The sequence below is a fragment of the Ochotona curzoniae genome, unplaced genomic scaffold, assembly GCF_017591425.1.
Source record: "Ochotona curzoniae isolate NIBS_2020 unplaced genomic scaffold, NIBS_Ocur_1.0 scaffold_461, whole genome shotgun sequence".
Lineage (NCBI taxonomy): Eukaryota > Metazoa > Chordata > Mammalia > Lagomorpha > Ochotonidae > Ochotona > Ochotona curzoniae.
This window is the reverse complement of record NW_024467120.1, coordinates 490,607-506,360: the sequence shown is the minus strand read 5'-3', so window position 1 is coordinate 506,360 and position 15,754 is coordinate 490,607. Positions and strand designations below refer to the sequence as shown.

At 39.8% G+C, this 15,754-nt stretch overlaps 1 protein-coding gene across 1 annotated transcript in view; it reads right to left on the bottom strand.

Moving 5' to 3' along the window:
• LOC121147738 (zinc finger protein 585A-like) overlaps positions 1 to 12,369 on the bottom strand; it is a 163,847-nt gene extending 151,478 nt beyond the window's left edge. The window contains exons 1-3 of the mRNA XM_040967643.1: positions 12,291 to 12,369; positions 6,152 to 6,640; positions 2,569 to 2,600 (exon numbers count right to left, since the gene is read on the bottom strand). Of these exons, the coding sequence (XP_040823577.1) occupies positions 2,569 to 2,600; positions 6,152 to 6,640; positions 12,291 to 12,369 (600 nt within the window). The remainder of the gene's footprint in view (positions 1 to 2,568; positions 2,601 to 6,151; positions 6,641 to 12,290) is intronic.
• Positions 12,370 to 15,754: the final 3,385 nt, after the last annotated feature.

Here is a 15,754-nt window from a genome sequence, read left to right as displayed (position 1 = left end):
CAGAATCATTTTTTTTAAATTTCAAATACATTATCTTTAAAAAACTGAAACTCAATATGAAAACATGTTTGTGTATCTGAAATGATGAACAAGATTAAAACATTCATTTGAAATATTTAAATGTTTTGCATCATAACACAGAACTCACTTCTCCTCATTCCACCATTGCAGCCCTAATCTCTTAAACTGTAATCTCTTCAATTGTTTCTCTTACAGAAACATTAAAGTAACCCATTGCCAAGTACCATTCTTGGAAATTATTTTTATATAATTTGTCAGTTCTAAAAAAGCAGATACACCTAAATACCTTTAGTATGTGTATATTTTGGATACAAACTAATGTTAGGTATGAAGACACAGAAATTTGTTTATGTGTGTGAAAGGGCTCTAATGAAAACAAAGTGCCAGTAGAAAGGAATGTAGCTTTCTCAGAAACAGCGTGGAAGCAGCCCAGTATTTTACACAACAAAAGTCCAGCCCACAACTTCATAGGTGGTCTCAGCCTTTCCCAGATGAAAATTACAACTTGAGAATTCTGGTTGCCTGCTGCTAAACATGCTTCCCTGTTTTACAATACTGGTAATAAAGCCTTGGGAAGAATGTTACTTATTCCACACCCAGGGAATCCTTTACACAGGAACAGAGCATAGGGGAAAGAAGAATCAGCATAATTATCTGGACTCCATAAGCATATCAGCCCCAATGTGAATGTAAATGTGACAGATCTTGATTGTGGTTCCCAACTGGCCTGCGAGGAATATTCCCATTGTCAACCTTCCCCAGTCTGAATGACTGGGCATTCTCCTATTCATCTGAAGAGGTATTCATTCTATCTTACTCACCACTATTTTCTATTTTAAGTCTAAAAATATATATTTTTTTGCATTTCCATTGAATTTATTGCAAAGCTTATTACCACAGACCAAACCTAACTCTTTATATATTTCACTGACAACATGAGAAAATGCAATAATCTTACATGGGAAATAGTGTAAAAACCATAGAAGTAATTGCACCTGATTCATAATATAATAAGACTATTGAGGTATATAAGAATTTCTTTTAAAAATAAAGCAAAAAATACAGCTTCAAGTAAATCCTTCTGCTGTTGTAATAAAAAATTCCATGAGCAACTGAATAATCTCGTAACATTTTCAGAATTCAGGTGAATTTTTCATTATATAACTGTCCCATAGACATAACTGCAGAGGCACTGCATATAAGCTGCAAGCTCAATTCAGACCTGGCCCATTATTACCACAGTTTTCTCAGCTGCCACATCTTTCCTGTTTTCAGGAGAAACTGGACATCCTTATTTCACGTGAATTTTTTCATTGTTTTAGGTTAGAAATAGTTCAAAAGCCAACTTTGTGTGGAGGCTACAATGCTGCAGCAAAAACCAATTTTGTTTGGAGACTACAATACTGCAGCAAAACAAAATATGTCTATGTTTGTGGAGTTTGCTCCGTGTACTGGTTTGTGATCAGGCCAAGAATAGTATCCAAATAGTATCTGACTTGAGAGCCAGAACTTAACAGCATTTTCTTACGGGAGGATAAGGACCTCTATTCCAGCCATCTCTACTACACACGTAAACACTGGCAGTGGCTTACACCTGTCAGGTTAAACTAACATTAGAATATGAGACTTATTCCCAGTTAATTTTTATTGATTTCTGTCATTGTTAATTTGTTCTTATTTGAAATCTAGAAGCAAAGTGAAGTGAGGTTATTTTAAATATTGAACAAAGAAAATACAAATGTAAATTCTTAATTGTAGGTCCCACCATGGTAGCCTAGTGGCTAAAATCCTCACCTTGTATGTGTCAGGATCCCATATGTGTGCCGGCTCATATCCCAGCTGCTCCATTTTTCTTACAGTTCCCTTCCGGTGGCCTGGGAAAGCAGTAGAGGGTGACCCAAAGCCTTGGGATCCTGCACCCGTATGGGAAACTCTGAGGAAGCTCCTGGCTTCAGATTGGCTCAGTTCTGGCCATTGTGGCCACCTGGGGAGTTAACCAGCAGATGGAAGATGTTTTTTCTCTTTGTCTCTCTTTCTCTCTAAAATTGTAACTTTGTAATAAAAATAAATAAATCTTAAAAAAATAAAAAAGAAAATTGGGCCCGGCGCGGTGGCACAGTGGTTAAGGTCCTTGCCTTGCACGCCCGGGATCCCATATGGGCGCTGGTTCTAATCCCGGCCGCCCCGCTTCCCTTCCAGCTCCCTGCCTGTGGCCTGGGAAAGCAGTCTAGGACGGCCCAAAGCTTTGGGACCCTGCACCCGCGTGGGAGACCCGGAAGAGGCTCCTGGCTTCTGATCGGCATAGCACTGGCCGTTGCGGCCACCTGGGGAGTGAATCATCGGATGGAAGATCTTCCTCTCTGTCTCTCCTCTCTGTATATCCGCCTTTCTGATAAAAAAAATAATAAAAATAAATCTTTAAAATATGTTCATTTGAATTAAAGCATTTCCCAAAATAAATTTGGTCATATGTGAATATAATTGGTTATTACCATATTAAAAAAAAAGAAAATTAAGAAAATTCTTAACTGTATTAAGAAAACTAACCATAACTACGATTTCTAGGCCATTTCTTGTACCTGAAAGAAAGACGAGTACAAGGCATGTTGTAAATGTCAGCTGACTCTTCTGTCTGTGCCAAAAAGTTTGCTGATGATTCCTCCTGGTAGTGCTTGATATCTGAAAAAAAATCCTACCCATATGGCAGAAATTCTTCTGAAATTTGAGAAATAAAACAATGAACAATTGTACGATGCTAAGTAAAAAAACACAAACTGTTGATAAATATTTTTCTTTTGATTTCAAAACATTCTTTATCAGTAATGAAAGATATGGCTTAATTTTGGGGTGACTGAAATAAAACATTTCTCTTTATGAGACAACTTATGAATATGAAACAGTCAGGGAAAGATTAATTTTCATTATGTAATTTCTGTTAGCATGCTGTGTTTGTCTGTATTACCTGATTTGAGCAAGCAAAGTTACCCCTATTCTGAATGGACATGTTTCAACACGTAGAAATCAACCAAAGAAAATGTATATAAGGTTTTGACAATTTCAATCTCTGTGACGTGGGAATCTACTGTGCTTCTATATTTACTGCTTCCCTGGTCAATCAATAGATAGCTGGATCAGAAGCAGAATAGCCAAACTGACATTCATATATTGGATGCTTGGGTACCAAGCTCTGTTCCACAGTGCCAACCCAGCTTACAGTTTTATTAAAAAACATATAAATGGGAATTTCACAGCAATGATGAGTACTGCAGCCAAAAACCTACCATTTGGAGTTACATCAAATATTTTGTGAATTTTTCTGACAGCTTACTAAAATGTCATTGATTTTTAAATGACAGTCTTGGGATTGGTTTGCACGAGATTGGTTTGCATGAGATACTTTTTTTTTCCTGCAACATTTCAGACCCTCTTAGATTCTCCCTTGCCTTCTATCCTATACCCCTGTAACAACTAGCATCGTTGGCATTGCAATACTTTAGGCAAATGCAGCATAGTAGATTTGTACTCTAGGTTCTTATGCTCCCGCCTCTCTCTTCACCTCTTGGTGGTCAGTCTAGAGATCAGAAATATAAGGCCAAGAAAATTGTATAAGTCCTTCTTGGTACTTAAAGCCTAAGTTTATTATTTATGAAATGCTTTTCAAAAATTGTCCTTATAATTTTTTCGATCATTAATTAATTTGCATTTATTTGAAAAATACAGCAACAGAAAGGGAGACACAGGAAAAGAGAAATACACACATACACACACAGAGAGAAATTTTCTTTCTGTGGCAAGACAAAAATAGCCAGGCCAAAGCCAGGAAACAGGAATTTCATCCTGGTCACTCTCTTGGGTAACTGAGTTCCGAACTAGTTTGACATCTTCTGCTGCTTTCCCAGGCTGATCAGCAGAAAACTGGATTAAAAATAGAGAAGCCAGGATTTGAATTAGTGCTCTGAAATGGAACGCCAGTGTTGCAAGCTGCAACTTAAATAGCTGTGCTGCAATGCTGGCTCCCAGGAATTTTCTAAGTTGCTGAAATCACATCACACATATTTCAAAAAGTTAAATGGAAAAAAGAATGAAAATGTTTACATATTTTGGTGAAATATAATTTTGAGATTTATTTACAGGAGGGGAGTATTTAAAAAGCTAATGGAAAATTTGTGTATGGAGTCCAGCATTTGACCTCATCATTAAGACACCAGCTAGGATGACTGCATCATTTATTGGATTTGAGTCTTGACTGTATTCCTAGTTCAAGCTGCTCAGTAATGTGCCATTTGGGAGGCAACAGGTGATGGTTCAAGTAGTTATTTTGTTGGGGGAAACTGGATGCAAAACAAGGCAGCAACCTTGTTTCTTTTTTTACAAGAAAGAAGAATTTTCATGAGGACAACTCCTTTGCAAAACACAATTTACTTAGGAAGGGATGAGTGAGGCCTCCTGCCATAGTGACAGTAGGGGCTCCAAGGGGGAAAAGACCCCAGGAAATGGTGGAACTTGGTGTCTTCTATGTACCATCTCAGGGAGTCACTCAAAGGGTTAAAAAAGAGAAAAGTAACTCATTCACAATGGGAAGCAATGTAGCATATCGACCAGAACCAGAGGGCATCAGAAGGGTGGGACTGGTGGCATCGTTCTCCCATTCTCATAATGCTGAGAGGAGAATTGATGTGTTGGCTCTATCCTCTGGTTCTCCTTCAAAGGGAGAATATGCTCTTGGAAGGGTAAGAAATGGGGAGAAGCATGGTTTTATATTTTAAAAGCTTACTTCAACCGCCTATTATCCCATCTGACTCCTCACAGTGTCACTGCCTTCTGTGCTGGAGACCTGGACTGACTTTTCACCTCCTTGCATTGGCTTATCCCACTCTTAGCCTTTTTATTTTATTTTTAAGATTTAGTGTTTATTTTACTTGAAAATAGAGTTACAGAGAGAGGCAGAGACAGTGATCTTCCATATATGGTTTCATTACTCAAACTGCTGCAACAGCCAGGGCTGGGTGAGTCTTTAAGATCACCTTGGGAGTGAATCAGTGGAAGGGGAATCTGTGTCTCTGACTCATAAAAAATCTTTCTGAAAAAATAAAAATCAGACTTGGGGCCAGGGTTTAGCCACTGCCTGTAACACTTGCATCTTGGATGGGAGTTTCAATTTGAGCCTTTGGCTGTTCTGTTCTGACCCAGTTTTCTGCTAATTGACCTGGGACAGCATCAGATTACTGTCCATGAGTTTATGCTTCTGTCATCATATGGGTGACCTAGATGCAGGTGTTGGCTTCAGTCTGATCTATCCCTGGCTTTGGGAATCTTATGGGGAGTGAACCTGAGGATGGAAGATTCCCTATAAACAGATTAATTAATTGATCTTTTAAGCACTCAAACATACCAAGATTGAGAGAGAGATTTTCCAGGGAAGAATAAGATTTGCTCTTCAATTACAATTAATTCTGATTCAATTACAATCAAGATCTCAATGATAATTCTTCTTGATATAGTGACTACTAATGTAGTGACAAGAGAGTGCTTTAAAAAGGACGACTAAAGAGAGTGACTTGAAAACTGTAACAGGTATTAAAATAATGTGGATTAGATAAAAGAGTTAAAGTAGTGGGGCATTGATGCAAAAAGTAAATTATTGCATGTAACAACATGAAAAAATTCAGAATAAGTTCTATTTAGGAACTGAAGATAAAGGGACATTTCATCTCAGTACCAAAAAGCTGAAGTGTTTGGAACAAGATAGCTATTTTGAAAACGATTTTAGATGTTACAGATGGGGGAACACTAAACTAAACTGAACTGCAGTGAAATGAGGTGAAGTCACAGCAGGGTTGCGTTAAGCCAGAGGGACTTGGGGGCTCACAGGAATCCCTTTTGTTTCTTCTGGGAAGCGTGCATCTGAAGACTGGCATGTACACATCCCTGAAGCCACCACAGCCGCGGTGCACGTGGGCCCCTGCCAAGTGCTCCGGGATACTAGATGGAACCAGAGCGAAGGGAAAGGCGCGGAAATGAGGACCAAAGAGATTCAGAAATTTTAGGGGATTATCCTCTGGTCGTCGCCTTCAGCATCGCCAAGCCTCAGGCAACTCTAGCCCCAAAGACTGATCTCCCAGTTAGTTACCTGTGTTTGTCTCTCTGGCCGCGCCCACCCTGGAGACAGTGAGTCCCGGCTCTGCCAATGGCTCGGTGCAGGGCCCTCTGGTTCGCAGAGCACTCCCCCTCCGCCCGAGCCTGACGTGCGGAGCATTCACTGCGATCGTGGCTGCGCGGCTTGAAAGGCGCTTAACTTTTTGCTGCGCCTTGCTTGTGTGCACGCACTTTAGCGAGCGTACGGCGCCAGCGTGGGCGGCAGAAAGCAGGTGGGGAGGTGAGGTGTCTGCGAAAAGGTGGAAGTCGCTGTTGATCGAGTTGAGAGGATGATAGGACGTGACCGGCGGTAACGTGCGTGCCCCCGAGACCAGGCACTCCAGGAGACCCTGGGGCGGCGTGCTGAAAGCCAGTCCGAACCAGCGACTTCTGTCGCGCGGGGCTGATGCTTGCCAGGGCGTTCGTGCCAGAGACCAGACGGACAGGGTCCGAGAAGTACTTCCTGCATGCGTCGGCTGCCGGGCTAGAAATTCTTACAGTTAATCCTGGTATCCTTGTTACCTCAGGGAATACAGTTCAGTGAATAGACGGCCCCTTAATTTCCTTTCTAGATAGAAAAACCTATTCCACAGATTATTCATCAGTGTTGACTTTTGGAAAGATGAGTGTCAGAGAGCAGAAAACCCAGAACTAACACATGTAAGAATTTACGTAAAATTTATTTTCTTAGCACTGCTTAAAATGGCATGTATTAGGAAATTAATGCATGGGATTATTAAATTAATCCATGGGATCCTATAATAGGTAACCATCGATGACAACATAAATACAGATGTATTTACCTGTGAAGATGTACTTTGATATGAGAAAAAAGTAAGTGTGGTTATACATGGATGCAAGCTAGTTTTTCATTTTTTCATTTTGAAAATAAAAACATTTATTTGAAAGGCAGAGCTACACACACACACAGGGTTTCCAGGTACTTTCTCACTCTGCCCAAATGGCTGAAATGGCTGAGGCTGGGCCTGGCTGAAACCAGGAACCTGTAGCTTCAGCCAGGTCTCCCATGTGGGGGCAGTCTTTTGCTGCTTTTCTCGGGTGCATCAGCAAGGAGCAGCAGTAGAATAGCTGGGACTCTGGCATCCAAATGAGATTCTGACTTTGCAGGTGGCAGCTTAATGTGTTCTGTCACACTCATTTTGTGGATTTTGTAAAAAAAATTTTTAAGGTTTATCCAATCCCATCAGAAAGATCCAAAGAGAATAAGAGACAGAATGACTCTCTATCCACTGGTTCCTCCCCAAGTGGCTGCAATGTCCAGAGCTAGGCCTATCTGAAGCCAGGAGCCATGAGCCACCTCCGGGACTCCCACACAGGACCCTAATGCTTTAGACTATTCTTGATTGCTTTCCCAGGCCACAACTAGGGAGCTGTACAGGAAGTAGAGCATCCGGGACACGAACTGGTGCCCACATGAGATCCTGGCACGTTCAAGGTGAGGACTTTAGCCACGAGGCTACTGCACTGGGCCCAAAATGGTGTTGTTGTTGTTGTTGTTATTTAATTTGAAAGCGACATAGTCAGATCTGGATAGAAGTGGAGAAAAAAACCTGATCATTTGCCTGTTAGTTTACTCACCATTATGCCAAAATAGCCTGGCTGGACTAGGCTGAAACCTAGAGCTAGGAATCATGTCAGGTCTCCAATATGGGTGATAGACACTCAGGTACTTGAGTTAGGCTGCATATTAGCAGGGAGCTATATCTGAAGTAGAGGCAAAAGTTAGTCTACCATTCCAATACATGTGCTGGTTTCCCAAGTAGTGGTTTAATCCACCTGCGCCATAACTCTTGTACCACACAGACTTGTATTAACTAAGGAAATGTGCATACTAAAATTTGTTACTTTTTGGCATTGAAATTTTATGTAAAATTTTCTATTTTATATATTTATTTCTATTATATATATATATTTTATTTTCATTACTGTTGTTTCCACAGTGAACATGTGTAAAAATTCTAGTTAGGTTGGTATTAATTAACCTTTAGGAATAGCAGAAATATGGATGATGTACAGACAAAATAATTTCCTGTTCTTTATACATTTTTTGGATTAATATCTTCTACCAACTCTTAGCCTTTTCAGAAGGAAAGTAATGGTAACAGCTCTGTGGTACAGCAAGTTAAGCTACTGCTTCCAATGCCAGCATTCTTCCCAGGTGTAGGCAACTGCCTAGGTTGCCTTACTAGATAATATTTACATTGCTGGGAAAAAAGCAGCCAATAGCTGGTAGACATGTTGGGCCTAGTTAACACCAAATTTATATGAACTATACCAATATGCCAGCATAGTTGCTTATCCTTTTTTTTTTCTTTCATTTTTTAGAAAGAGATAAGTGGAGAAACCAGGACCTCTGGTTCGGGAGATACCACTACAGCCCCTGGTTGGGGACTGTAGATTGCCTGAGGAAGGTGTCTGGGAATGTATTGCAGTGGGAAAGACTGGGTGCAAATTGGACAGGGAAGGAATGACTTTTGGGGTCTTCCATGGATCAGACCACCATACTCATAGGTAGGCAAGGGAGCTGAAAATGTGTGGTTTAGTGGGGGAAAACCAGAGGGCATGTCTGGTTCACACTAAAACATTGGCCCACGTGGGAGACCCGGGCTGGGCTAAACAGCATCACCTGCACTTGCTGGTGCACTTGAAGACTGGGGCTGGGAGGCATACCTGGCTGTGCTAGCCCATAATAGTCATTCACAAGTGTTGCAGTGGGTGGGCCACAGCAGGTTAAGCCACAGCATCCACCAGAAAGCAAGAGAAATGGATCTGGGGAAAGATTCTGTAGGAGATGAGTTCACCCTTGTGGGACTGCAACACATGCCAGTTTACGCAGAGAGCTGAGGGCAGTGGATTGCAGGATGGACCATGGAAGTCACCAAACAAGAACCCACCTGACATTCTTCACGGAACTGGATACAATGATTCAAAAGTTCATCTGGAAACACAAAAAACCACGAATAGCTAGAACCATCCTGAAGAATAAGAAGTTAGCAGGGGGAATCACAATTCCGGACCTCTGGACATACTATAGAGCAGTGGTTATCAAAACAGCCTGGTACTGGCACAAAAATAGAAAGGAAGATCAATGGAATAGAATAGAAGCACCAAAAGGGGACCCACACAAATACAGCCAATTAATCTTTGACAAAAAGACCAACGACAGTCCAAGCAAATGGGAAGGCCTCTTCAGTAAATGTTGTTGGGACAACTGGCTGATAGCCTGCAGACACAAAAAGATAGACCCACATCTATCACCATACACTAAGATCCAATCTACATGGATAAAAGACCTAAACCTACATCCAGAAACCTTCAAACTCTTGCAAGAAAATGTAGGAAATACCCTGCAAGACCTAGGAGTAGGTCCTGACTTTCTAAGAAGGACACCAAAAGCAATAGCAGTTGAGAACAGAATAAACAAATGGGACCTCATCAAACTAAGAAGCTTCTGTACAGCAAGGGAAACAATCAACAAAGTAAAAAAGCAACCCACAGAGTGGGAGAAGATCTTTGCACACGATATAGGCGATAGGGGGCTAATTTCCAGGATATACAAAGAACTTCAAAACAACCAAAAAACCAAAACAAACAAGCCACTCAAGAAATGGGCATAGGAAATGGGCAAACATTTCACAAAGGAACAAGTCCAAATGGCAAACAAACATATGAAAAAATGTTCCAGCTCCCTGGCAATAAGGGAAATCCAAATTAAAACATCGATGAGGTACCACCTAACACCAGTAAGATTGGACGACATAAAAAAAGAACACCAACGACACTTGTTGGCGAGGATGCGGGGGAAAAGGGAACCCTACTCCACTGCTGGTGGAGCTGCAAATTGGTACAGCCTTTATGGAAATTAGTCTGGAGAACACTCAAACAACTCAAAATCTGCATACCATATGACCCAGCAATAGCACTCCTAGGAATATATCCAAAACACCTGTTTTACGACAACCAACACGCATCCCTATGTTCATTGCAGCACAATCAGTAATTGCAAAAACATGGAAGCAACCGAAATGCCCATCAGCAGAAGATTGGATAAGAAAGCTTTGGTTCATCTACTCCATGGAATACTACTCAGCTATTAAAAAAAAAAAAAAAACAAAATGCAGTTCTTTGTGGCTAAATGGGCCCAACTGGAAACTATAATGCTAAGGGAAATGAGCGAATCACAAAAGGTTAGATACCACATGTTTGCCTTGATTTAACCTGTAATTTTTGTTTGGTTGTTTGTTATTTTTTGAACGTGTCATTGATACTGTCTCAACCCAGATGTTTTGAAGAATTGAACTTGCATTATTTTTAACATATTGTTTACTCAATACTATGTCAATTAATTCCGTAATGTTGTATATTGATGCTGAGGTTTTGTTGGGGCTTTTAACTGACCGGAACTTTACTCTGTTAGCTCTACCTTCAGACCAAAGAAGGTCTCCCCAAGAGGCCACTGAACTCATCTGGACAATAAGATGCTGGACTTTGTATATGCTTGCAATGAAGGAATCTCAACTGAACTTGAACTATGGTTATGCAACAAGGTGGAGGAATCCACCATGGGGGGAGGGGTATGGGAGGGGTGGGGGGAATCCCCAGTGCCTATAAAACTGTATCACATAATACAATGTTAATAACAATAAAAAAAGAAATTATAAAAAGTAACCTATAACTGTCTTTTAAAAATATGTAATTTACTGATCAGTTGGAAATTATTATTTTCATTTATTCTGTTAATCTAAATGTTGAATGGAACAAGCTATACCTGTTCATTTGAATTCAGTTTTCTTTGGCTTTATGTTTTTTGAAATTTGAAGTAACTTTATTTTAAAAATGTTTTCGTGGCTGGCGTGATGGTTAATCATCCGCCTGCAATTGCCAGTGTTCCATATGGGTCCTGGTTCATTTCTTAGCTACTCTACTTTACATTTGGCTCCCTGCTTATACCCTGGGAATACAGTGGAGGATGGCTCAAAGCCGTTTGGGACCCTGTACGTAGGTGGAAGACCCAAAATTATCTCCTAACTTCTGCCTTTAGATCATCTCAGTCTGTTTGTTTTATATATTTGGGGACTGAATCAGTGGATGGAAGATTTCTTTGTCTCTCCTTTCTGTAAATCTGATCTGCCTTTCCAATAAAAATAAAATAAATTTTTTAAAAAATATTTTTTATCTGCCGCACTATAGGACTTAAAGAGCTTAAAGAAGGATCAAAATCAAATTGTGCTAAATTAAAAGGCTCTCCATTTTATCTTTAAATAAACTGCTCTTTCCCTAATGTAATGATTAATGAGAGCTCATACATATTGTACTTTCTGTAGGAGACAGTAAATATTTTGAAGTCAGAAGAATAACATACTATTTAATGTTAATAGCTGCATGAGTAACTGGTTGTTTTTAGATAGTGCAAGGTGATTTCCTGAAAAGCCTTCTCACTGAGACAGGACCATTCTATATTTGATCTGCTCCACTGGCCTTCTAAAAGTGGTGGCTCTCCAACTGGATAGAAAATGTTTGCTTGACACCTGCAAACAATGACAACAGGACAACTCTGATTAAAATAGGCACTACCCACCATTTAAGCATGAGGTGGATTTGATAATACTTTAAATAAAAACGAAAATTGAGGAAGCTCCTGGAATGTTTATTTAGAATTTTTGAAGTAAGAATTTCACTGTTCCTGTCAAACTGACAGGCTGTCTGCTGCCGGAAAGAGAAGCGTGTGCCTATTGCGCTGGAACATGCTGCTGAGCTACATTTTGCAGACAGTGATGGAACACTGCCCTCCACTATGCTGTATCTCATTAGGATATGGCAATAGCAGCAAAACTGCTTTTCCATAACAGATATTGGAGCAAGAAACAAGGTACAGATAAATCTGCTTTGTTTTCAAAATACTTAGAACAGCCTGTTTGATGCTACCATAAGTAGGGTGAAGTATCCATATCTGGAAACCATCATTTTGAATGAAAGTAATTTGAAAAAAATAATCTAGAAATGCACGCCAAATATTGATACTTTGACGAAGCACTGGAGAGTAAAGTTTCCTTTTTATTTTTTTTCCCCTTAGATTTGTGAGAAAGATGAAGAGACAGAGAGATTGATCTTACCCCCGCTCTGCTTTACACCTCGAATGACCGCAGTGGCTGGGGCTCGGGCCAAGCTGAAGCAAGGATCCTGGATTGCCATCAAGGTCCGTTGTGTAGACTTGGGCCATCTTTTGCTGCCTTCACAAGTGCAGGGACTGGATTGAAAGTGTAGCAGCCAAGATTCTTAACAAGTGCTTATGGGATCTTGGCATTACAGCAGCTTAACTCTGCCACAGTGCCAGCCTGGTACAACTTTCTTTTATGTATTTATGGAAAATATTGATGAAAACCCTGGATTTGTTAAATGTAGAATTGTACTAAGGTTTTTGGTTAATTTTTTTTTTCCTATCTAGCGTAATAACAACACAGAAGAGCAAAGTTTGCGATGAAAATGGGCCTTAGCTTAAAAGTTAAGGCAGAAATATGTCACAGTGAAATCTTGCTGCTGACAAGGTCCTCAGTAAACTAATTTTATAAAATAAATTCTGTTAGTAGATTTAGAGGGAATAATAAAATGAGAAAAGGGGGACAGCCATCCAAAATGTGGAAATTGGGTATTTGAGGGACTATAATATCAAAATGACTTTTGTTTTTGATTTTTTTTTGTTTTATTTTCCCTAGTTTATATTAGTTTGTACTGTTTAATTTTGTTGGATAGAAACTCTTAGTTGGATAACGCAGCATCAATGAGTCAATGCCATATCAATTTGAGATCTCTGAGATCATATTGACAATAATGAGGATAAGTGACAAACAGGAGGGGAGAAATAAATAGTAAACGGACAGCCTATTTGGGTAGAAACAACTGCTTAGAGAAGAGCTTACTGTTAAATCCAGACTTTTTTTTAAACTTTTTTTTTTTTTTAAATTGGGAAGGCGGATATACAGAGAGGAGAGACAGAGAGGAAGATCTTCCATCCCATGATTCACTCCCCAGGCGGCTGCAACGGATGGAGTTGAGCCAATCCGAAGCCAGGAGCCTCTTCTGGGTCTCCCACACAGGTGCAGGATCCCAAAGCTTTGGGCTGTCCTCGACTGCTTTCCCAGGCCACTGGCAGGGAGCTGGATGGGAAGCTGGGCTGTCGAGATTAGAACCAGTGCCTATATGGGATCTCGGGTGTGCAAGGCGAGGACCTTAACCACTGTGCCATCGCTCTGGGCCCTAAATCTAGACTTTTTAAAAAAGATTTATTTTATTTTTATTACAAAGCCAGATATACAAGGAGGAGGGGAAGACAGAAAGGAAGGTCTTCTGTCTGTCGATTCTCTCCCCAAGCGGTTGCAGCTTCCTCAGTGTGTATGTAGCAGCTAGCTGGATCAGAATCAGAAAGCTTTGTGAGGAGGACAGTAGCAGTGCCTGAACCAGGCACCCCTGTATGGGAGGAGAGCTTCCTACACAGTTCTTATCTTTAGCTTTAAATACCCACATTTAGAAATTTGCTTCTGCATGGTCTTTGCTAAGTAGAACCTATCCTTTACATATTTTTAAAAATCTCTTTGTTACTGTTCATATCTTTATTCCACAAATATTTATTAGGGTGGTAGCAAATCCTATTTGTGTTTTTTAGTTATTACTGTATGAAGTGTATTAGTTTGTCAAGCTCATAGATTCCTGGCACATAATCAGCATGGGGATTTTAATGCAGAAAACATGAAATAAGAATACAGATGAAAATTGTTTTAATACTTTTGCTTCAGCAGTCCTGTGAACTGACTAATCATTTGATTAACAGTCTGAAATTGTTAAATAAAAATAGTTTCTAAATTAAGTGTGTGAAAAAAATTTCTAGTGGGTGTTACACATTTTGTATTATGTGCTGGGCCTTTTTGATAAAACATTTGACAATAAAAAACTGGAAGATCTTACATGTTATGTACACAACTATATGGAGGCACATTCACAACAAATAGAAAAACAAGGGAACAATAGACTAAATGTGGCTTATATAAGTGTTTAGTTTGCTTTTGTAAGTTGAGCCTACAGGAAAATTTTAGGGGAAAAAAATTTCAATTTGGAGCTCCTTTTATCAATGTGGTATCCATCAAGCTTCTATGATTGCTTGCTGTGCAATTCTAGAAACATAATGACTTACCTTTCCTTTCTCCCTTCCACCCACCTTCATCATCCCTTTTCTTTTTTAAATTTTTGCAATATGTGGCACGTTTTAGCTCTTTCTATAAGCTATATTTACATTGATGTCTTTCTTTTTTTTTCAGTAGCACAGATGCTTTTATTCACTTTTTCATTGGTATTTATGATCGTTATAGTAAAATAGACAAAAGGATTTGCAAATTTTATTTCATTTTCTTGAGGAAAATAAAATGATTTGTAATACAATGATTTCAAAAGTTCTTATCACAGATTAATCAATTTTTATTCACTATCTGAAATAAAAAGACTACATTGGAATTGCTTTCAATGGTCAGAGAAAGCTGTGCTGGTCAGGCTGAATTTGTCTTAGCGGAACAGCTTGCTGGGTTTGCGTAGGATTTTGGGAACAGTGGAGATTAATGACTGGCAGACTTTCAGAGGCAGAAAGGGATGACACCATCTGTTACAGCAGCATGCTTATTCAAGTATGACTGTGGTTGATTGGCTGGCACATGAGCTATGTTCATGTAGTGAGCTTGGCCCTCATTGTTCTTTATAAGCAGGAGGCTGACACTGATAGATGATTGAGTGAGGCCGGTGGGCACAAAATGAACAAAATTAACACCATTGCTGGGCATTTTGTTGTTACCATGGCTACAGATCAGCCCTTTCCAAAATGTGAGGCAAATCAAATGAGGTATTTTTTTTGATAGAAAATTACTTTCAATTGTGCATTTAGCCCAACAGTTAAGATGTCGATTAGGATGCCAAATCTTGATACTGAGTGCCTTGTATTGATAACCAGCTGGTTTCCTGACTCCAGATGCCTGACTGTTATGGACTGGTTAGACTTTTTATTCCCCAAACTCATGGAGACATTTAAACTCCAATGCATTCATGTGAATACTTGATGAATTACGTGTATAGAGTTAGTATTTAGTTTTTGTGGCTAGGAGGCAGGGCCAGTGGATAGTCTTTAGGACCTAGGGGATAGGTCTCTTGAGAGTTCTTTGATTTCAAGTTCAGTCTAGCTTTTCTCCTTTCTGACTTGCCATGTGATCACTACTCTGCACCCACCATGACTAGCTTCCATTAGACACCAGTCTACAGTGCTATCAGTCTGAGTTACATGCTCTAGGCTATAAGGTGAATTGTACCTTTTCTTTCCCAAAAAGCTCCTCTTGGATATTTTAATAAATGTAAAGTGGGCTAATACGCAGACCCTGAGAACCTCAGTTATGGTTTAAGTCCCTGGCTTTTTGTCACTCACATAACACTGGACTGAGTTCCTGGCTTAGCTATGCTGGTCCTGCACGGCCCGGGTCATAAGGAACATATGGAACCTAATGGGCTCTTCTTTGTATATTATTTCTGCTATAAAGTTTTCTTTTTG